This window comes from Berghia stephanieae, chromosome 12, assembly GCF_034508935.2.
Source record: "Berghia stephanieae isolate SIO BIC M18660-M18661 chromosome 12, UCSD_Bste_1.3, whole genome shotgun sequence".
Lineage (NCBI taxonomy): Eukaryota > Metazoa > Mollusca > Gastropoda > Nudibranchia > Aeolidiidae > Berghia > Berghia stephanieae.
This window is the reverse complement of record NC_088371.1, coordinates 30,954,271-30,978,223: the sequence shown is the minus strand read 5'-3', so window position 1 is coordinate 30,978,223 and position 23,953 is coordinate 30,954,271. Positions and strand designations below refer to the sequence as shown.

At 35.5% G+C, this 23,953-nt stretch overlaps 1 protein-coding gene across 4 annotated transcripts in view; it reads right to left on the bottom strand.

The window, feature by feature from the left end:
* The window catches only part of LOC144958130 (uncharacterized), a 50,376-nt gene extending 26,586 nt beyond the window's left edge, over nt 1-23,790 (bottom strand). For all 4 annotated transcript variants that reach the window (XM_078889863.1, XM_078889864.1, XM_078889865.1 and 1 more), the window contains exons 1-11: nt 23,655-23,790; nt 20,466-20,690; nt 17,981-18,100; nt 16,932-17,044; nt 14,967-15,073; nt 13,613-13,756; nt 9,102-9,168; nt 7,818-8,071; nt 6,554-6,827; nt 5,564-5,677; nt 2,059-4,147 (exon numbers count right to left, since the gene is read on the bottom strand). In XM_078889863.1, the coding sequence (XP_078745989.1) occupies nt 2,059-4,147; nt 5,564-5,677; nt 6,554-6,827; nt 7,818-8,071; nt 9,102-9,168; nt 13,613-13,756; nt 14,967-15,073; nt 16,932-17,044; nt 17,981-18,100; nt 20,466-20,559 (3,376 nt within the window). In that variant the 5' untranslated portion in view covers nt 20,560-20,690; nt 23,655-23,790. The remainder of the gene's footprint in view (nt 1-2,058; nt 4,148-5,563; nt 5,678-6,553; nt 6,828-7,817; nt 8,072-9,101; nt 9,169-13,612; nt 13,757-14,966; nt 15,074-16,931; nt 17,045-17,980; nt 18,101-20,465; nt 20,691-23,654) is intronic.
* Nucleotides 23,791-23,953: the final 163 nt, after the last annotated feature.

Sequence of the window (23,953 nt, the reverse complement as noted above, 5' to 3'; positions counted from 1 at the left end):
TCGCCGATTCGTTCACCACCATCGCGAGTAATTTTGACCAGCAGTTAAGCTTAATAGCCAATATTCTCATCACAAACATATAACATAGAAACGATTGAGACATTGAGTATGCTCCGGTGTATGGTGAATTTTTTCAATTGCAGCGAGTTGTACCAATAAGGTCGCAGGTTCAAACCCCACCACCGCCGCGAAAAAAATTTTTTATTCTCTATTGTCTTCTGGCACTTTTCTACTCACTTCATATCTTGTTGTTACCAACATAAGTGCCTGCTCCACTCACTTTTCTGAATTAAAAATTCCCCATACACCGGAGCATACTCAATGTCTCAATCGTTTCTATGTTTATGTTTGTGATGAGAATATTGGCTATTAAGCTTAACTGCTGTCAAAATTACTTCGCGATGGTGGTGAACGAATCGGCGATCTCAAGAAGTGGTGAGAGAGGGATCTAGAAATGACTTTGGGTTTGAAACGAATATTTTGTGTTCGTGGATAGCTCACACGTAGAGCCACGCTCTCACCTGCCAGGCGGAGTTGTCGTACCAATAAGGTCGCAGGTTCAAACCCCACCACCGCCGCGAAAAAAATTTTTTTTCTCTATTGTCTTCTGGCACTTTTCTACTCACTTCATATCTTGTTGTTACCAACATAAGTGCCTGCTCCACTCACTTTTCTGAATAAAAATTCACCCCATACACCGGAGCATACTCAATGTCTCAATCGTTTCTATGTTATATGTTTGTGATGAGAATATTGGCTATTAAGCTTAACTGCTGGTCAAAATTACTTCGCGATGTGGTGAACGAATCGGCGATCTCAAGAAGTGGGTGAGAGAGGGATCTAGAAATGACTTTGGGTTTGAAACGAATATTTTTGTGTTCGTGGATAGCTCACACGGTAGAGCCACGCTCTCACCTGCCAGGCGGAGTTGTCGTACCAATAAGGTCGCAGGTTCAAACCCCACCACCGCCGCGAAAAAAAATTTTTTATTCTCTATTGTCTTCTGGCACTTTTCTACTCACTTCATATCTTGTTGTTACCAACATAAGTGCCTGCTCCACTCACTTTTCTGAATTAAAAATTCACCCCATACACCGGAGCATACTCAATGTCTCAATCGTTTCTATGTTATATGTTTGTGATGAGAATATTGGCTATTAAGCTTAACTGCTGGTCAAAATTACTTCGCGATGGTGGTGAACGAATCGGCGATCTCAAGAAGTGGGTGAGAGAGGGATCTAGAAATGACTTTGGGTTTGAAACGAATATTTTTGTGTTCGTGGATAGCTCACACGGTAGAGCCACGCTCTCACCTGCCAGGCGGAGTTGTCGTACCAATAAGGTCGCAGGTTCAAACCCCACCACCGCCGCGAAAAAAATTTTTTATTCTCTATTGTCTTCTGGCACTTTTCTACTCACTTCATATCTTGTTGTTACCAACATAAGTGCCTGCTCCACTCACTTTTCTGAATTAAAAATTCACCCCATACACCGGAGCATACTCAATGTCTCAATCGTTTCTATGTTATATGTTTGTGATGAGAATATTGGCTATTAAGCTTAACTGCTGGTCAAAATTACTTCGCGATGGTGGTGAACGAATCGGCGATCTCAAGAAGTGGGTGAGAGAGGGATCTAGAAATGACTTTGGGTTTGAAAACGAATATTTTTGTGTTCGTGGATAGCTCACACGGTAGAGCCACGCTCTCACCTGCCAGGCGGAGTTGTCGTACCAATAAGGTCGCAGGTTCAAACCCCACCACCGCCGCGAAAAAATTTTTTATTCTCTATTGTCTTCTGGCACTTTTCTACTCACTTCATATCTTGTTGTTACCAACATAAGTGCCTGCTCCACTCACTTTTCTGAATTAAAAATTTACCTTGTAAGAAACAACTTTCGTAAAATCTTCCTATTTGTACTCCCTATTAATAAAATTTAAACTGACATTGTCAAAACAGTGATAGAAAAAGGGGAAATGTTAGCAGGAAAAAAAAACCCCAAAAAGATAAAAATAAATGAACAAAACAAAAAAATAAATCTAAAAAATAATACATTACCTTCCAGCTCCATCTTTTCAGCCTTCATCGCCTCAAGAGCAGTTTGAGAATCAGTCAGGCTCTCTTCTAAAACTTTATGGCTGAATTCTGACTGAGAATAGAGACCTTCAGCGGCTTTCTCTAGCTTTGAATTTTCACTCAGCGCTTCCTCCAATTTTTCTTCAATTTCTTCTAGTTTTACCTCTAGCTGTCGTTTCTGGCCCAACTTCTCCTGTACATCATCTTCTGCCCGCTCACAATCGGCCTTTAAGACTGACATTTCTCGTCTGAGCTCATCTTTTTCTGCCTCATGTCGAGATATTTCTTCAACCATGACGGACACTTTAGACTGAAGGTTATTTTTCTCTGTCTCATGTTGTAATATTTCCTCTGTCAAAGATGATATTTTTGACTGTAACGATTCTTTCTCAGTTGAAATCGTATCTAAACTGGAGTTTGAAACAGTCAACAACTCTGATGTCTGCTCTAATTGTGATTTTATGTGATGTGTTTCTTCCAGAGCTGCATCCACTTCACTTAGCAATCTATCTTTCTCTTCTTCTAAAACAGCTGAGATCTGATTTGTTGTAACTTCTTCCAGTTTGTCATGAGATTCACACAAGTCTTTTACTCTGTCACACAGAGCTTTTACATTTGTTTTGGCTTCCATTATGAGTGCATTGTGTTTATCGTTACCACCCTGTGAAAATTCTACCTGACCTTGATCAGAATTCTCTCTGTCATTTTCCTGTAAATTCAGCTTCAACGCAGTCCCACAGTGCTTTGATGCCAGCAATACACCATTATTCAAAAGATCGAGAATTTCAAAATTTTCCTTTAGAATTTCACTTATTTGAGATTTGGCTTTATCTTGTTCTTCATAAGCCGTATTTTTTAAGGACTCTATATCAAGCAGTGATTTCTGTTGGTCACTCTCTAATTTTTCCAACTTTTCCTTTAATTCACATATCTCTTTTACAAAATTTGAAGTTAAATCTTCTTTTTCCTTTGTCATTTCTTCTTTCTCAGCTTGCAGTTTTGAAATTTGCTCTAATATTTTTGCTTTGGAATCCTTCTCTCCATCACAGTCTCTTAACAAATGAGCTATCTTCTCTCTTTCATTGCTTAAATTTACCTCCATCTTATCAATTCCATTCTGTGCTATTCTCAAATCCTCCGCAAGCTTTTGTTTTTCAAACATTATTTTTTCTAATTGTGTTTTCAATTCCTCCTTTTCCTTGTGTGATGAGTCAATTTCAGTGGACAATTTGTCTACATGACTCTTTAATTCATTCTTTTCTTTCTCCACAGTCACCCTTCCGTCGTCTTCCCCTTTCATTTTTGCAATCATTTCTTCGTGACTTGCAGTCATCTCGGCCAGTTTTGCCTCTTCGTCTTTTAACTTTGTTGAAAAAAATTCAACTTTTGCTTCTGACAATGTCAGGTGTTCATTGAGAACTTGTCCACCATGTTCCAGCATGTCCACTTCTTTCTTCAAATTCACAGATTTCTTTTCCATGGCTTGCATCTCAGACAGCATTAATCGAAACTTATCCTCTCCTTCAGACAAGACTGTATCCAAATTCAATTTCAATTTTTTCAATGATTCAATAGTTTTAACATGGTTATTACCGCCCTCTTCCTTATTTTCTACTTTACAATGGACTTGGTTAGTTATATCTCTTTCCACTACTAACATTTGTTGTTGCAGTTCCAGTACCTGCTTGTCCCTATTTAAAACACTCTCCAGATATTTCAAAGTATCAGTTCCGGCCTTCGGTGAGAGACTCTTAGAATAATCAGATAGGATCCTTTCCTTCATGGTCTTGTTGAGATCTTTCAAAGTTTTTTCTTTGTCTTTGAGCTCCTGATTCAACTCTCTCAATGATTCAATTTCTTCCCTACACTTTTCTGAATCTTTGTCATTTAACATAATCTTTGCATTCAGAGACTTGCACTCCTGGCCTTTCTCATCAAGTTTTGATTCCAGAGAGGCAATCTGACTGTGCAAGGTTTCAAGATTTTCACGGACTGTTGCCAACTCCTGGTGCTGTTTCTCCACTTCTTTACTCAATTTCTCATTGTCAGAAACAGTTGTGGCAGCTTGGCTCTGATGAGAAGAGGTAATATATAAATACAGGCATGAAATCGTGCTTTATCAAATGTTACAGTGAATGACATAATCAGTCGGATGGTGAAAAGGTTTGAACTGAGATATTGCCAAGTTTAGTTAGAAGGTCAATTTTTATCAAAAATGAGTTCTTGTCATAATTGTTTAAATCAACCTTTTTATACATCTTTGGGAAATATCAAAGCTTAATTTCACTCTTAAATATTTTTTTACACCTAGTCAAGTTGCAAAAGTATGGAATTTGAGAAAAGTTGTGAATACCTTTCCCATACACCTGACCATAACTTCATGAAAAATGACCCGATTTACTTCAAATAAAGATTAAAATGCTCTGGGGAGCATATACTTTCAGAAAATGAAAAAAACCCCCAAAAAACGCATATCCAAAATGTTCACCTTCCGACTGATTCTGTTATGCACTGACACAAATGTCATGTTAACCCTCTTAATATATATTTTAAAATATCTGGGAAGTCAAAACAGGCCTGCCAAGAAGTATTCAGATTCTCAATTGTCAAAACAACTATTCACTGTAATTATTTATATTACAATAATATAACTCAAAATTTTCAGAAGAATACGATTAAAAACCCAAATAGTTTAACTTCTACAAATATTGACCACCATGTAATAAAAAAATTTATGATCATCTCTAATTTACCAGACAAGTCCTAATAACTTCATTCTATTAACTATGAAAATATCTTATTTAAACTAAATCAAATTATCATTACAATGATAAAGTAATAAATAACAATGTGAAATTGAATGCAAGCTTCAATTTAAAATGAATGAAACCCTACAGACATCTGTAGTGTTTCATTTATCCTGTTTTGTTGATAAAGGGGGAAGCCCGAAACGTCCATTTTATATGTTTTTGTATAATAAATTGAAGCTTACATTCAATTTCACATTGTTATTTATTTCTTCGAGCTTCGAGCAGCAACATTTACAATGCTAAAGTAATAACAACACTTAATGTTCTCACTACTTTCTTGGTAAATTTTGTTCATGTATGATTTTAAACACAAAGAAAGGCACTCTCCTGTGGACATTTGTAAGATATGGATCAAAAAACATTTCTTGGAAACGAATCCCATGGCTAAGTATGGCAGATTGTTTTACACACAGAACCAAATGAAACAAAAACTTAACATTGTTTCACCATGGTGGGGAGCTATACGTTTAACCAAGGAGCCATCAGCATTGAGAGGGTTCAGTATAAGATTTACATAAAATATAGAATATTATATTATTGTGTCAAATTATATTCTTTACCATTTATTAATTACTATTTATAAAGTTGATGTTGTCATATAATAAAAAGAGCAAAGGATTTCACATCAATGTTGCTAAAATTCATTTCATTTCATCACAAATAATAATTCTGCTTACATTACAAGAATCCTTTTCAGACATAAGAGAGGCCGTCTGTGTTTGCATGCCATCCAGAGATTGACGTAGATATCCTAGGTTTATTACAAAATCTTTTGGAGCATTGGTCTGTATCTGTGAAATAATTTTTTTTTTAAATACTGGAAGTTATTTCCACTCATGAATATGAAGCATAATGATTGTGAAAACAGCATAGAGTAAATAGTTTGGAATCTAAAAATATGCAGAGTATTACTACTACTTCTACTACAACAACCACTACCACATCATCATCATCATCATTACCAGTTCTACTACAACCACCACTACCACATCTTCATCACTACCACTACTTCTATAATCACCACCATCACATTGTCACTACTGAAACCACCATCACCTCATAATTATTACTACCACAACCACTACATCATCATTACTACCACCCTACTACAATCACCACTACCACATCATCGTCACTACCACTACTATTACAAACACCATCACATCAACATCAATATAACTACTACAACTACCATCATTACTACCACTACTATTACCACATCATCGTCACTACTACTACTACTATTACAACCACCACCACATCAATATTATTACAACTACTACAACCACCATTACCACATCATCATCACTACCACTACCGCTACAATCATTACCACCACAACCACAGCACCATTATCACTACTACTACAATCGCCACTTCATCGTCTCTACCACTACAACAACCACCCACACATCATCAACAGTACCACTACAACTATAGCCACCACCACATCATCTCTACTACTACACTACTACTACTACTACTACTACAACTACTACTACTACTACCATTACTACCACTACTACTTTCCCTCTCCCCATCCCTCCTCTTCCTTCCCTTTTAAAAAGTTTTTAAAATTGATTTATTTCTTTAAGTCTAAAAAGACATTGGAGTATTTTCTGTGATATAATCTTTAAATATCGAAAAAAGAGATGTGAACAAACTACCTGAAATTCAGACATCAAACCAACCAAGGAATCACAGTAAGAGCTTAACATTTTCTTTCCTTCCTCCTCTTCCTCAGTCTTTGTCCTCAAATCCTCTTGAAGTTTGTCAATCTCCTTCCTCCTCCTTTCACCTTCTTCCCTCATCTCCCTCTTCCACACCTCTTCTTCCCCTTGCAATTGTTGCACCCTTTTGCTCTCCTGTTCCTCCGCATTCTTCCGTTCATCGGACAGCAGTTTCTCGAAATGATCTTTTTCTAACTTCATCTTAACAAAACTGAAAAAAAAAGGGAAAAAAAAGACCCCCCAAATTTATTTTGTTTTAATTCAAATGATGAACTTTTTAAAAAAACATGTCATTAATACAGTAAATTACTGGAAGGTGGAAGGGATGGATGTTCTAATTTGAAGCAAAATAGGAACTTTTCCTCCAAATTCAGATTTTTAAGCCAAGTTCTTTAGGAAAATTCATGAAAATAGGTTTTGTTACTCAACAGTGAATCTGTTTCTAAACTGAAGTTCACTTAATAATTCTAAACCAATTTTAAATAGTTATTGCGTAAAAAATAATGCGTGAAAATGTAGTACATTACGTTGTACATCGCTTCACATCCTTGTAAAGGGACAAATCAAAAACTCTCTCTCTCTAAATCACTCACTCACTCTCTCCCTCACTCCTTAGGAAGACAGTAAGGGCCCTAGAACTGTCTTTTGCAGCACATTGATCAAATGGTCTTTAACTCTCTCTCGAGTTCACTATGATTGAAAACCGAACAAAATTGTTCAATTTTCCATTTATATGAACTTGAGAGAGTTAATTAAGCTGCCACTCTCATAGATTAGTTCTCTGTTTTAAATCAAGCAACAGCACACAAGTTTTTACTGTATTCCATTTTAGTTGTAAACCGTGCCGCTATGTGGTCTTGTGGTATGACACTCGCTTTCAGATTGGAAGGTCCTGGGTTCGAGCCTTGCGCTCGGCGCATAGTTGAGTCCTTGGAAAAGGCTCTTTACTCACATTCTCTCACCGTACTCAGGTGTAAAATGAGTACCTGGCTGTAAACAGCATTGTCTCTGTCCGAAAAAATTATAATATCGCCTTACAGGCGTCATGTCTTGTCCTAAATGTTAAATGTTGCTGTTGGACAGGGACTCCTTGTAAAGCGCTTTGAGGATATTAGTGGATATTGCGCTATATAAAAGCTCAATTTTTTTTTAAAATAGCAGGATATTTCCAATTAAATACAACCCTATTCTTCAAACTCACTTGACATCCAGCTCCCTGTACTGGTCCTGAAGCGATGCCAGTTGGGACTGGGCGATGTTCAATTGTTCCTGCAGGGCAGCCACTTTACCTTGTGACTCCCATGCAGATTGACTGACTTCCTCCTTCTCCTTCTGAAGAGCTCCTAGCTGCTCTTGTGCATCGTAACGGGCAGAATGGGCCGCTTCCAGATCCTTGTGTAGTTTGTCAACATCTGGGCTGGCAGCAATGGAGATGCTTGCTTGGGAGATTGTGTCCTAAATATTGATGGAAATAAACAAAATTACAATGCAGGATTGCAAAATAGACATTATCAATACTAACATTTTAAAAAAGAATGTCAATGGTTATTTGGCATCAAGAGACAAATATGTACGGCATTTTAGCAACTTTTTTCTTTCTTTCTCTTTTCTTTATGGCAAAATGCAATGATAACATGGAAATTTAATATAGCTGGGGCACTTTTACTCAAAGCAAAAAAAAAAGAAGAAAAGAAATTGATTATCCATTTACATTTCAATATACATTTATTTAATATATATAAAATTGTTTTAGTAATTATGACACTTTCAAAGAGCTGTAACTTGACTGTCAACATTTTATCATTTTATGATTTAATACAAAAATAGTGGGTCAAACTGCATCTTTTTGACAACAATTTTTACCATGCATACCACCTTTAAGGTGACGTGGCAGTTTTTTGCAAAAAAAAAAAATAATCCAAACTTCGAAAGCAAAATCCAAAATTTTGCAAGCGAAAAACAAAAAAAATTTGCAAAAATTTGCGATTAATTTTCCTAAAAACCGTTAAGTCGTTCATAAAAGAGAAAGGTATTTGTTTCTTTTGAAGGCTTTTACAGCGCTTGCAACAAATGCAAGGTCATATCAACATCAGTAAAAATGATGAAAATGAGATAGTAAAAAAGAAACTACTCTTGATTAATTATCTTTCACATTCTACACGAACTATCAAATTAAAAGGAAAAAAAATTCATCTTTTTTTCTTTTATTGCCTTTTTTGTTGTCATTATTATTTTTGTTATTTGTTTTTTTCTTTGCAAAATCTCCAAAATTTGAAAAAATTGGCAAATTTTGCAAACAAAAAAACAACAAAAACTGCAGATTTTGCGGCCAAAATGCAAATCGGTGATATTTTACGATTTTTTGCGGCCGCAAGTGATGCAAAAAACTGCCATGCCAGGGTAAGTATTTTGTGAGTTGCATGATGGAAATGTAAATACTGACAAATAATTATCCAATGCAGAAAACCGTATGAAATTCACATACCATGCTGGTTATACTGGATCTACGACTGATGGGAATATTCCAACTGCCTCCTGGTGTCATTTTACGACTGAGGACAGGAAGGAGAAAGGGGGGTTATGGTATAGATTTATCAGAGAAAGGCCAAGGTGCGGCTATGTGGTCTAGTGGTATGACACTCACTTTCGGATCGGAAGGTCCTGTGTTCAAGCCTTGCACGGCGCATAGTTGAGTCCTTTGAGAAGGCTCTTTACTCATATTCTCTCACTGTACTCAGGTGTAAACTGAGTACCTGGCTGTTAACAGTGTTGTCTCTGTCCGAAAAAATTGTCCTGTCCTTCATGTTAAATGTTGCTGTTGGCCATGAACCCCTTGTAAAGCGCTTTGAGCATGTTTAGTGCATATTGCGCTATATAAAAAAAGGTAGAGGCATATTACATATGGTTCAGGTCATTACTATACACTGTGCAGCTGGTGAGCAAGTGAAAAGAGAGGTTAGCATTAGCAAGTGTTTCTAGTAGGATTGGCAATCCACAAATTCACAATTTATAAATGAAAATGACTGAGCTAGCATTTTCAAGGTTTGGAATCTTCCCCTACTCAGCAAATGTGAAAAAAAAAACCTCAGCTAATCAGATTCAACAGCGAAGGCATTTCCCAAATCAGAGAGGTCCTACTGTATGTATATATAAGGTGTTCCAAACCCCCCCCCCCCCCCCCCCCACTGTTTGAGCGTTTTTAAAACAACAACAATGTTAAAATGGGCTCACAAAACATGCAATGAGTAAAAGTTATGGTGATTCTAGCAAACCTGACGACGACGACGACAACAGCTACTACTACTACTACATAATTGGACTACTGTTGCCTCTGCTGCTGCTACTGACACTAATGATTATACTAATACATACATCCCTTATATTTTGTATTTATTTCAAATTCCATTGTTTTGACTTTCCAACAATAGTCTACACATTATTATATTTCACTTTCTATACTGCATTACACCGTTCCTCCCAGCCTCCCCTCTTTTGACTTAATTAATTGCGCACCATTAATAAATATCTATAGTTCTATTTTAATTCATGCTTCCTTACAAAGGAGCATACCATTTCCTGCCCATCAATGTTTTTGTTTATTCATCTTAACAACGCCACTACCACATTATGTCATTTATCTGTAGTGTTTCATTCATCCTGTTTTGTTGATAAATGGAAAACGCAAAACATCCATTTTATCTGTTTTTGTACATTAAATTGAAGCTTACATTCAATTTCACATTGTTATTCATTATCTTCAAGAAATCTTTGAGTCGATTTGCTTGCACAGAATATAGCCCTATCCTGCTGTGGAATAACATTGTTATTCAGGTATGATTTGTAAGCGGGGAGGAACTTTGCACCCATTACTAAAAATTTCATAAAAACATTTGGTCCTTTACATTTTAAAAACTGGATGGGTTTCCTGAAAGCACAATGACTTTAATCGTTTAGGTCAGAGTGGAATGAAATTTTCAAAACATGTTTTCACTCTTTTTAGCGTATGACAGGTAATAGATAAACGAGCTCAATAGATGCTCAAACAACTGTAAATATTTTTATTTTTTTGGAACACCCTTATTATATACATGAAAAAAAAATAAAAAGAGAGAGAGAGAGAGAGAGAGAGAGAGAGAGAGAGAGAGAGAGAGAGAGAGAGAGAGAGAGAGAGAGAGAAAGAGAGAGAGAGAGAGAGTGTGTGTGTGTATTAAAGAGAGTTTTTTGTTTTCCTAAAAGTTAGTAGACTTGCAATGTAACTAAATAATTCAAGCAATGAAACGCTCTCAAAATGCAGTTACACGACAGCATTCATAGTTAAATCTAAGATTAGTATTGCATAAATAAGGAAAGAAACATCATATTAAAAGAATGTAAGTAAAATCTATCACGATGAATAAATACAATTAATGATTTTAATTTTCTTTCTTTAAGACATAATGGAAAATGAGATTTTCTTGATGAAATTTTCTCATCATAATTCTCTATGATGCTAATTTTCTATTTGATTTCAAAATAAATGTCTTAGAACTCTTAAGATTCTTTTTTTAAAAATCACACAATTTCCAACAATTATCTGCAAAACAACTGATGCCAATGACTAGATTAGATGAAGGGAGAAAATAGAAATGGACGGTGAGGTTCTCAGAATGAATGCATTTATCAACCCCCCGTTCTCCCTCACCCCCACCCCAACTAACAAGAACGAGCAGAAGACCAATGGGAATATGAGAAAACATCCTTGAAAAAAAATACAACAGGACATGGTTGGGCATGAAGTGCGGCTATGTGGTCTGCGGTATGACACTCGTTTTTGGATCAAAAGGTCTTGGGTTCAAGCCTCGCACGGCTCAGAACTGAGTCCTTAGAAAAAGCTCTTTCCTCACATTCTCTCACCATACTCAGGTAAAATGAATACCTGGCCGTTCACAGCATTATCTCAGTCTGAAAAAATTGTAATATTGCCTAACAGCCATCATGTCTCCTTCTCCATGCTGTTGGTCAGGAACTCTTTGTAAAATGCTTTGAACATGTTTAGTGGATATTGCACTCTATAAAAGCTCAAGTTTTTTTTATTTAATGAGAAAGACAATATCTAACTATGATTTATCATCTACCGTGACATTCTTATATAATGACACAGTACCAAGAGGATAAGGAAAGTCATTATGCACTGAATAGCTTGTACCATTGTCATGCAACATGAATAATGTATTCTGGCCAACTCTGGAGTAAACTATGGGTTAGGGACAATTTACCTTCAAACCATGACAACAACTCTTCAACATGTACGAGTTAAAAACAAATACTTACAATAGGTTCGCTGAGAGCGCTAAATGATTTTAAAAATCACGAATTTTAAAAAATCTTACTAGTAACAGAGATTAGAGAGGTTTTGAAGTGATCATACATATCACCAAGAAAACGCAGAATGCTATTCTAAACCTATTTAACTCTCTCCTTACCAGCCATTTTCAGGATTTTCCCCAAAACTTCAAACCCAACTAACACAAAAATAGATTTTTTATAGCTCAAACACAATAGCAGTAAGTTCTTGCGATAAATAATTTCTGTAGCAAAACATGCTCTACAATACACTGTTCATTTTCTTTCAATTTTAAGATGTACAAGAGAAATTTGACTAAGAAAAATGTTGGTTGTATCGTAACGAATGTGATGATTTTCCTATAGTTGGTAAGGAGAGGGTTAACCCCAGAAGGCTTTAGTAAATATTTTCCTGGATAAATCAATTATTTATGCATCAGTTGAATACACCCATAACTCAGCACAGAGAAATATCATTTTCGTGATTTTTGACCAGAGGGTCCTGCATATAAATTCAAAGCACAGAATGCTACTTTGAAATGATTTACACCCTGAAGACTATTATGACAATATGAAGTTATTTTCCCAGTATGGTGGTGCCCAGAATGTAAGACTTTTGATGGCCCTTTCTCTCGTGAAAAATAGGAGAAAATATCTAATAATAATAATAATAATAATAATAATAATAATAATAATAATAATAATAATAATAATAATAATAATAACAATAATAATAATAATAATAATAATAATAATAATAATAATAATGTAGCCAGAGTTAATGCTATTTTTTGTAACATTAAACTGAATCTAGCGACTGTTGGGTACCCTTTGGATACAGACGCAAGTCTATTTCTATTGCAGATTCATTTCTGCCAAATCTAACAGATCCACCAACTATCCATTCACTGCTGGTGGAAAATCATATTCATACGACAAGAGTTAATAATAAAATAATTTTAAATTATTACATTTTTGATACCAATACATATTGTGTATTTCTTTAAAGTAGGCTATATGAATGTGAAATACTGATTGGTCTAAGCATAAGTTTTAAAGTCAAATTATTATAATTTAATTTAATAAATACACTTAAAATCACCACATACAAAAAACATTAATACACTGTGAAAACTAAAGACTTCATTAGTTCATAAAGTACTTGGGGTGACGGTACTAATGTAAGAGTGAAAATGGAGAGGCTTCGTATGGGAACAATATAGACAATGGACGTTTAGGGTACAAAACCTTCAAGGGTTTGTACCTGAAACGCTCATTGTCTGTTTTGTTCAGTTTCTTTTCTTTTTAGTTTCTTGATGGCCTATTTTATATCTACTTTGACGGGTGTCTCACAAGTGTAGGTAGAATTGAATCTGCAAGTGGTATAATAAGAGGGTTGCCTTGCATTTGGCAATTTTAAAGTTCTTTAAAATGTTCAGTCCATCTATTAAACTTTTCTTGTGATGTAGATAGAGGTTTTTTTTTTAAACCTAAGTAGCTATTCTCAGGGAAACTTAACTGCTTTAATACATAATCAACAAAATGCTGGAATTTTAACAAAACTGCTGTAAATAGGGGTGTTCAATATTTGGAGACAAGTCCGTGTATATTTCTTTCAGTTTGGCATGTGTGATAAAATTAGATATTAAAGAACATTATCATAATGAAGCTTACTTTGAAAAAGAGGGCCAATCCGAGTCAAGGTCATATCCCCTGGGTGAAAGGTCAAAGTGCATTGAATTAAGGTCGTATAGAGCACTGATCAAGGTGTTAGAATCTTTTGCATTACACAATACACTGCTGGGTACGAACCAGAGGCTGGAGAGAAAAAAAATCAAAATTTTTGAGAATTTTTCTTTTCAGTAAAACCATTCGTTCTTTAGCAAATGAACAGAAAGAAGAAGAAGAAGAAGAAGAAGAAGAAGAAGAAGAAGAAGAAGAAGAAGAAGAAGAAGAAGAAGAAGAAGAAGAAGAAGAAGAGGAAATACACTATACATAACATTTGCAATACAGCAAAACTCACATATGTACACAGATATCTATGGAGACAATAGCTAGTATTCATCAGTATTTCTTGATTTGAATTTTTGATAAATTAAGCAGAAATTGAGATACCTGCATATAATATATAGCAAGAGGAGATTCTAAAATTACCTTTCAAAGTCAGTGGTGCAAAATGTCAAAACAAAAGAAGATACGATACCAAAGTCAGAAACAATAACATCCTATAATCAATTTCTATGTGGTCATGTATCAATCCTCCATTTTCACTCACACACATCCTCTCCCTCACAAACCTAAAACAGGGACTGAACTAAAATTCCCTCAAACCGAGGGCCATGTGTTTGGCACAACTCTAAATTACGTAAGGGGATTAGTTAATATTATAATTATCTCTCTCAGACCACAACACAATCTGCCATGATAAAAGGGGATTAGTTAATATTATAATTATCTCTCTCAGACCACAACACAATCTGCCATGATAAAAGGGGATTAGTTAATATGATAATTATCTCTCTCAGACCACAACACAATCTGCCATGATAAAAGGGGATTAGTTAATATTATAATTATCTCTCTCAGACCACAACACAATCTGCCATGATAACAATTTAGTTAATTTTAATATCAAAATATTCTTGTGCTCGATTCACATATCTAAAAAAAAAATAATTGAGTTTTAATATAGCGCAATATCCACGTAATGTGCTCATAGTGCTTTACAAGATGTCCCTGGCCAACAGCAATATTTAACATTTAGGACAGGACATAACGCCTGTTAGGCAATGTTACAATTTTTTCGGACAGAGACAACACTATTAACGGCCAGGTACTCATTTTACACCTGAGTACGGTGAGAGAATATGAGTAAAGAGCCTTCTCCAAGGACTCAACTATGCACAGAGTGAGGCTCAAACCCAGGACCTTCCGATCCGAAAGTGAGTGTCATACCACTAGACCAAATAGCTGCACATATCATACACGATGACCATTTGTCACAGTCTCATACATGTCTCAAACAGACCTTGTCTTTTCACTGTGAACCAAACACTGCTGTAGGGCATCAGCCAACCTTTGATGGACAAGGCAAAATCGAACAAATGCACGGCCCCTGCCCAGTGACGTCTTGTTCTGAGAATATAAATGTTCATTTTAACAGTGCTGATTGATGGTGACAACAAAGTGAAAAAGGAGGAAAACTTTGACCATAAGCTCCATTCTTACTGTGGATTAATATAGTTATTAACACTACCTTTAGAGCAATTGAAGTGATAAATTATCATTGATACTCTAGCAGACCTGCCAACCCTTCACATTCCAAAAGTGGAATCAGAACGTCGGAAAATAGGAATTTGAGACAAGAAATAGGAATTTGTCACCAATGGATAATTCCTCATCAAAAACATAAAGACAGTATTCTGGCACAGCTGGCAAATGTAGTTAAGTAATGAAATGGGGAAGGAGGAGTGCAATTGATTTTCCTACTTAGCTCCCTTTTGGCAATTATTTAAAAAAATCACCTGCCCCCCCCCCCCCCCCCCCCCCCCATTTTTCCAACTTACCATTATCATCATTTAAAATAATCGGAATTTGAGAGACAATGGTGGAATAGCGGAAAGGAAGAGTGAAAATAGGAATGATTCCACCAAAAGTGGAAGGGTTGGTAGGTATGCTCTTGCTAACTCTGAAGAGTGGGAAATCGCAACTGTTTGTTCCACCACACATCAACTCTCTCACTGCCAATACATTGATTGGGAGGTGGGAGGAAAGAGTGTCATTTAAAAAAAGGATGAAATTCCTCTTTTGACTCCAAAAAATCACAGATTCCCACGGATCTGAGGAAAATCATCAGCCCTGATTCAAGGCAGGCAGAATAAAATTTTGTTTGTAGCTTTGAATGAGTCAAAAATTTCTTTGGTGGAAGAAAAGTTTTAAAAAAGATTATTTTTTGGACATACTGATCCTGGTAATTTAGACAATTTCATACAAAATAATGAATGAGGACATAATTTTAATTTCAGCATAAGCTTATCAGATTAATGTCTGACATTGTAATCCCGATGATAAATCCTCTTAATAGTAATAGCAGAAAATTCTGTTTTTTGTTTGTTTTTAAGGGTTTTACGGCACTGCAAAACATTAAGGTCATATCAGCGCCAGTAAAAAGGAATAAAATGGGATAGTAAAAAGTTCTAGAATTACAATTAAAGCACCCAAGAACAAGCAAGACAAAGGGAAATTGGTTCAAATAGGGAACAGATGTAGATTCCAAGAGCACACTATCAGTGTACTTAGTTTGAGATCACTAAATGTCTCATCCAGACACAAGCATAGGTCTCCGCCAAGAGGAATACACTAAATTGTTTACGAATCATACATATGTAAAAGGAAAAATAATACAGTGCATAATAGGGAGATGATTTGCAAGGAAAAAAATATCATTTCCCAAAACTAACTATACATTTGACTGTTTCCCTCTCATCCAGGGTATCCAGCCAGAGCCAGGACAAAACCAAGTAATCTAATTACAAGACAAAGACAGAAAGCAAGTTGAAAAACAGATATAGGGGAGTAGAAAATGTAGTATGTACCTCCCTGCCCACTATGGGAGGTCAGGAACCCCACCTAGCAGAAAATTCTCATCTATCAATTTCATTGATGAGAGAGATAGAGTAGAATAAACAATTCTTTGGTGGGACAGTAACTTGCAAAGAAAAATGGTTGGAAGCTCTGAGTGCATAGACACCTCATCTTGATAAGAATCCGAACTTTTACACAAAGTTATAAATCAGTTTATAATACTTAATGTTTGTGATACACTGTCTGGAGATGAATCTAGAGGGGGAACATTCCAAATCGCCCAAACTTGTCACGCATATTTCATGGAATGACTCAATACATATAAGCTGGAAATGAGACAATAAATGTTTGATATTTCTTTTTTTGGTACAAAACGCTGGTGAATAAAAAATGTGACGTAAAAACTCACTTCTCTCAAATTTTTGACATATCTTATACCATCATTAGACCCTTTGGCAGATCCCAGACAATCACAAAAATAGTCCCAGTAGTCTTTCTTTCGACCCAGCAAAGACGTCTTTTCTGTAGAAACCGATAATATACAAAGTGTGCAACGTGATTGGATCACAGTGGGAGTGCTTTTAAGTCCATTGAGAGGATTTTTTTTTTTTAATGAAGAAACCCACAAACAAAAATTTACAAAGTAAATAAATAAATAAAATAAAAATTAAGATGTTCAGACTCGAACTTGAGATAACAGGAAAAAACAACATGTCTTTAGAATGATTTCTATGGCTTATTTCATAATAAATTTCTTTCTTTTTTTCAGATTTCTTCAAGGTCCTTGAAACTAACTTTAAAAAATGCAAAACATAGGTCTTGTTTGTTGCTTTAGGTCTCTTCCAACACAATTGAGGTTATATGAGAGACCGCTGAAACAAAAAAACAAGCAATCTAACAAAAATAGTACAAATGTAAATCAAAATCATAACCTAAAGATATCAGCTAAATTATAAATAACCAAGAACAAACAGGCAGAAGATTTACAGAAAAAAAATATCCCCTGTCAAAAATACAATCACAAACCAAAGAAGCAGGATAGGCTAGTAAAGAGAAGAAGAAATGACATCACTATCGGATCGTACACCCATGCGAACATCATAGGTATATGATTCAAGGGTGATGCTCCCATCCAACCACCCGCAAAACATAGGTTTAGGGAGAATGGGAGACAAATAAAAATCAAATTACAATGTTTAAAATAATCTGAATTGTCAAATGAGAATACTTAGCAGTTTATGATATTACATTCGGTCTCCTCGATATAAACGTGAAATAATTCATCCTGTTCGTTGATAAAGGGGAAACCCGAAACGTCCATTCTATCTGTTTTCACCATTAAATTAAAGCTTACATTCAATTTCACATTGTTATTTATTTCTTCGAGCTTTGAGCAGCAACATTTACATAACAGCAAGTAGGCACACTGGATATGAATCTGTTTGAAATTGAACAAACCTCTCATCCCAATTTGGATAAGATGCTCTAACTTAGCACACAGTCTCTGTAGAATAACATTGTCATCATTTATTGGTTGGTGGTTTTCAAAAAACTCTGACTTCAATTGTATAATGCATTCTGAAAATGGAAGTCAAATATAATTCACATTAAAAAAATAATTTGATAAACAATCAATTATTTTTTTCATGCATAAAATGAGTAAAAATGGCTATCCAACTATGCAAATTGTTATTTCAACAGTTGACTTAGCAATGACTATCCCGCACAGATCTTTGGGCCTCTTTTTCGATCACGAAGTGCCCAAATTCGCGACAAAATATGGGACGAAGCCTTTCCGTAATGCTATTTTAAAAAATTAATTACGAAGCTGTTTATCTATGAATATGACTGAAAATTGGCACACAGTTAGAAAAGAGGTCATTTTAGATTATGTCAAGCGACAAAACTCGCGCGATTACCAGAAGACCGTTAAAAATAGATTTTTACTCTTTGGAGTACAACATTTCTAAAACTACAAAGAGGGGAGATTTTGTCGCTCATAAGGTTATATATGCACATTTCTTCTATTTATATTTCAAATTTCATTGGATTATGATAAGTACTTTTCCCGTATTCTCACAAAACATCAACCCAATTTGCATTTCAATGAGTGAAAATATGGAGACGGCCATTTTGCTCCACCATCGCGCGACACGAAAATGACGTGAGCGAGGCAAGGCTGCCAGATGGCCAGACTTTAACCTGACCAAATTCGACTTCAAAAGTGGCTAAATAGAAAATCATATGGCTTTCACTATTAAGACTGGCCCACTTAAAATGAACTAAATTTTAACAAACAGAAAATTGAATACACTAGGATAAATGTCAATGAGACAAAAATAGATGAATAAAATTTAATAAAAGAAGCAAAATTATATATTTGGCCACATACGTGGCCATCTGGCAACTTGTTCGCGGTGACTGACGACACAAATCCTCGCGCGCTTTTTTTAAAATTAAGGCATTGTTTCATTGTTATGTCTTAGGGATAGTAGTTTAACTCTCTCTCTCTCTCTCTCTCTCTCTCTCTCAAATAAATACTAGAAATAACATAAGCATAGTCTCACGGGACTGATTGATAATAATTCAGCAGGCATTTTTCGTTTGATTTGTATGTGTTGTAGACACAAAATTACACTTCGGAAAAGTTCCAAATGATCAATATTATGTATATTTTAAAACAAAATTATAGTTGACCCAAGCCATACACCTCTAAAACTATACAAGTTAGAACTTTTCTGATGTCTTCATCATATTTTCTGATAATTTTGCCATAAAATTGCCAAGTTTTAATATCTTATTCCACGTATTAAGCGAGATACAGGCACAAACCAGAATAAAACGCAGAAAAAGCGTCCCATATTTTCCGTATTTTTTCTCTTTGTGAGTCATCCAAATGAATGACACATTTGAAATTGCATAACTTTGTTATATATTAATGGATTTCCAAAATTCAAAAAGATTTTTACTCAGTGGAGATAGGGCTTTGATTTAAGAGGAGTATTTCCTACAAAAATAGAAAACACAAATTTTCATAGTCATTGCTAGTTGACTTGTACATTATTCAACTTGTTAAGCTCAAATTGATCTTTTCGAATTTCATCAAAGCCATAAATACAACATCTCATAGTTCAATTGGTAGATCACTCGTTTCACTTGCAAAGGGAACAAGGTTGATCCCGAGTGAAATCAAGATATTTTTCTGACTCACCTCTCCCCTTTCCACTCAGCAGTGATTGGGTATCTGGGTCTGTTAAATCTGGTGGAAAGTACTTTGCAAAGGAATAGCATTCTATCCAAAGGGTAGCAAACAATTGCTATTGTGTGTTTCACGCTACAGGAACTGGGATAAAACCCAGATTCCATGAACCTAATGGCTCTGAAATACATAAATACCAAGCCCTCTTTAGTCCCAACATGATCATTAGAGATAGTATATACACTGAGGCATCTATTCAATTGACTTGATTAATTACCTACTGAGGAATGAACCCATTGATGAAATTCTCTTTGTTTACTAAACTCTTTCCATGGTATGTGTCATTTCCTTTCAAAACCATTCCATAAGTCAAATAAAAAAAAAAAAAAATATATAATAATAATAATAATAATGGTATAGATTTATAGTGCGCCAAACATCCCTTCATCAGGAGGGCTCTGGGCGCATAACAAAGATTAACTTAATAATGAAGCCCTAACAAAGTACACGAACAACGCTAATTATACACATAATCAAAAAAAAAAAAAAAAAAAAAAATTGCATATGTATCCATTATCCATTAAAAAAAAATTCTGTCTGAAATTTGCTGTTGTAAATGGCTTTGACTCTTGACATATATCAAATGTATAAAATAAAAACTGAAATAAAAATCTTTATTCTATTAAAATGTACATTTTTTGTTGCAATCCAAGATATAATATTATTAAGTATCAAATAAATTACCCAGGACATCATCCATGATCTTCTTCTGCTGAGGGAGTGCAACAATCCTAGGGGCTGACTGAATTGATCCAGGATACATTCCAGAAGTTGCCATGTCAATTATGAGATGGTGATATTTTTAATGAAAGTCAGTCTGGCAGTTTTTTTTCTTTAGCTTTAGTAGTTGTTCCGATTGTGACTCTGATGGTACCATGGGTTTTAGGTACACATCAACAAAATCTAGACCTGAAAAGTACAAATTTGAAAAAAATTAATCAAATTTGAGCCATTTTTTTTTCATGCAATCTAGACCTGAAAATTACACCAGATAAAAAAAGAACCCACAAGACAGAGAAAAAAACCAGAAGCCCAACATATTGGACATGATATTGATGGAGGATGAAAATGACATTATCGACCTGAGACTGAGTCACTCACTGGGAAAAAAGCGACCATACTCCTAAAGCTGAGGGCAACATCAGAGACTGTGGACGAAAAACTGACACTCAGATATAGGAAGGCTGATCTAGAGAGTATGAGAGAGGAACTGGGGCATATCAAATGGGAGGAAATACTAATCGAGGACACCATAGGAAACATCTGGAGTATCTTTACCAGAGTGCTCAACCAATGCTTTGAGAGAAACATCCTGACAAGCAGAGGGAACCGGGTTGGGAGAAGAAAACAACCTTGGATGACACAGGAAGTGAGAGAGGCATTACAGAAGAAGAAGGCAGCAAATAGAAGATACTCTAGAAGCAAAATGGAAGAGGATTGGGACAAATTCAAAAGGGTGAGAAACGCAACTACTAAAATAGTCCGACAAGCGCACCAAAAGTATGAGAACAAGATAGCAGAGGAAATGAAAGAAAACCCTAAGGCATTCTGGGGTTATGTAAACAGTAAAATGAAGACAAGACAGGGAACCTGTGACATAAAAAAAGAAGATGGCACTTGGGCATCTGAAGATGAAGACAAGGCAGAGGTGCTAAATCTCTTCTTTGCAAGTGTCTTTACGGTGGAGGACCAGGAAAACTTGCCAGATATTGCGACAAGAAGTAATATAGACACTGCACAATGGTCGATTAATGAAGAGACTACAAAACCTGAAGGAGAGTAAATCACCTGGACCTAATAAACTTCATCCTTACATTCTAAAACACTTGGCAGAGCAGCTAGTTGTACCCTTAACCAAGTTATTTAACCAGTCGATAAAAGAAGGAAGACTACCAAGGGCGTGGAAAGAAGCTAACGTCAGCCATATTCGAGAAGGGAGACAGAAAAAATCCAGAAAACTACGGACAAGTGAGCCTGGCATCTGTCGTCTGCAAGCTCATGGAACAGCTGATTAGAGAAGAAGTTGATCATATGACCAAGAACAAACTATTCAGCAAAGAACAACATGGTTTCATGGCGGGAAGGTCTATGGTAACAAGCCTACTTGAAACAATGGATGACTGGACAAGAGACCTGGAAATAGGCAACAATTTAGATGTCATATTCCTCGACTTCAGAAAGGCATTTGACAAAGTTCCACACCGGCGCCTAATCAGGAAATTGGAACAGTATCAAATTAATGATCAGACAGTCAAATGGGTCCGAGATTTCCTCAAAGATAGAAGACAAAAAGTGGTAGTGAATGGAACAGCATCAGCGGGGAGACTGGTAACAAGTGGAGTTCCACAAGGAAGTTTACTGGGACCACTTCTCTTCCTGATTTATATCAACGACTTGCCAGATAATCTATCACCTAAATGTTAAATCTTTGCCGATGATACAAAGCTCTACGGAGTAGCTAATACAGAGGAGGAAAGAAACACCTTGCAGCAAGATTTGAAAAAGCTTGAAGAATGGTCCTAAAAAAGGCAGATGGAGTTCAATGTAGACAAATGTGCAGTTCTTCACCTAGGAAAAAACAACAGCAAACTATATAATGAAAGAAAAACCTCTGCAGAAATCCAATTGGGAAAAATACCTAGGAGTATTTATTGACAGGAAGCTAAACTTCAAGAAGCAAATTCAAGATGTTCAATCTAAGGCTGGTTCGGAATAGTGAAGAGAAATTTCAAGAATCTGAAACCAAAACAGATGACTAACATCTACAAGTTACAAGACTATGGTTAGATCAAAGCTGGAATATGCCAACTGCATATGGTATCCGAAGTTTGAGGGAGACAAAGACTGTTTGGAAAGAGTGCAAAGGAGAGCAACAAAACTTATCACACACCTGAAAGACAAAACCTACTGTGAGAGACTGAAAGAACCTCCCAACCTTAGATTAAGGGAGAAGAAGAGGAGATATCATTCAAACATACATATAAAATAGTAAGGGGAATAGACAGGGTAGAGGTAGGATTTCTTAAACCAAACAAGAACATTCAGACACAAAGAAACAGCAAGAAACTGGAAAAAGAACGTTTTAAGACAAATGAAAGAAGGAACTTTATTTCAGCTAGAATTGTCAATGACTGGAATAAACTGCAAGAAACCACAGTATCAGCATAAAATTTGAATAAATTCAAAGCAGAGTTGGAGATAAGTAACATCCTTGGAAACAAGTACAGTTGTTATAAGAATTGGTCCAATCACTAATAAATGAGGAGGAGCGAAGGAGAGTACACCAAGTCTAAAAGCTCTATACAGATGTATCCAGGTTATAGAATAACTAAATTTTATCTACTAGTCTACTAAGAAATGAACCCATTGTGGTTGGCATTATTTATTATTTCCTTTAGAAATCATTCCAAGAGTCATTGATGATGCAAGATTGTCATTTTAATTTCATATTTTGACTGGTTCCAACTTGAGCAAGAGTTTTATTTCTAGATAGACGTCTAGCCTTAGATTAAAATTTCTTTTTTTCTTTCCTAAGACTCAGATTCTCGTTTGATTTTAATAATTGAATAAATAAACGCCCGATTATTAAAGATCCACGGTGAAAATACTAGAATTGAAAATAGAAGGTAGCCGAGGAGCTTACTGAATTTCTCCCCAAATGACTACTCTTTCCTCACGCCCTCCTTACTTTATTGATATTGAGACTAAGTCTAAGTATCTATTAGATAGATAGTGATATATAAAGATGGGTAGAGTCTGTCTAAGTCTAAGACTAAGACTAAAAAGTAAAAAGTCAGCAAAGAATAAAAGTAAAAGTTTGAGCAAAAATAAGTTGAACACAATGAATGAGATGAAAGAGTTGATTGACTGCACCTCATTATATTTCATAATTTCTCATTGTGGCACTGTTTCGAGTCAAGATAGTAATATACTTTAAATGGTTAAGATTGTTGTGACTGAAAGAAAAACATTCATCACAGTACAAGTTCATCAGTGTTTGTCAGAAAGCCAGATATATTTCTTTTATATAGAAAATAACTAAATTTCCCAATACAATTATTTCGATACACGAAAACCCAGTAACTTGAGTCAAAGTTGACGATACAGTGATTTGTTGTAATCGGTTTTGTGTTGTTATTTATCCACTGTAACAAACAATAGACTATCTATTC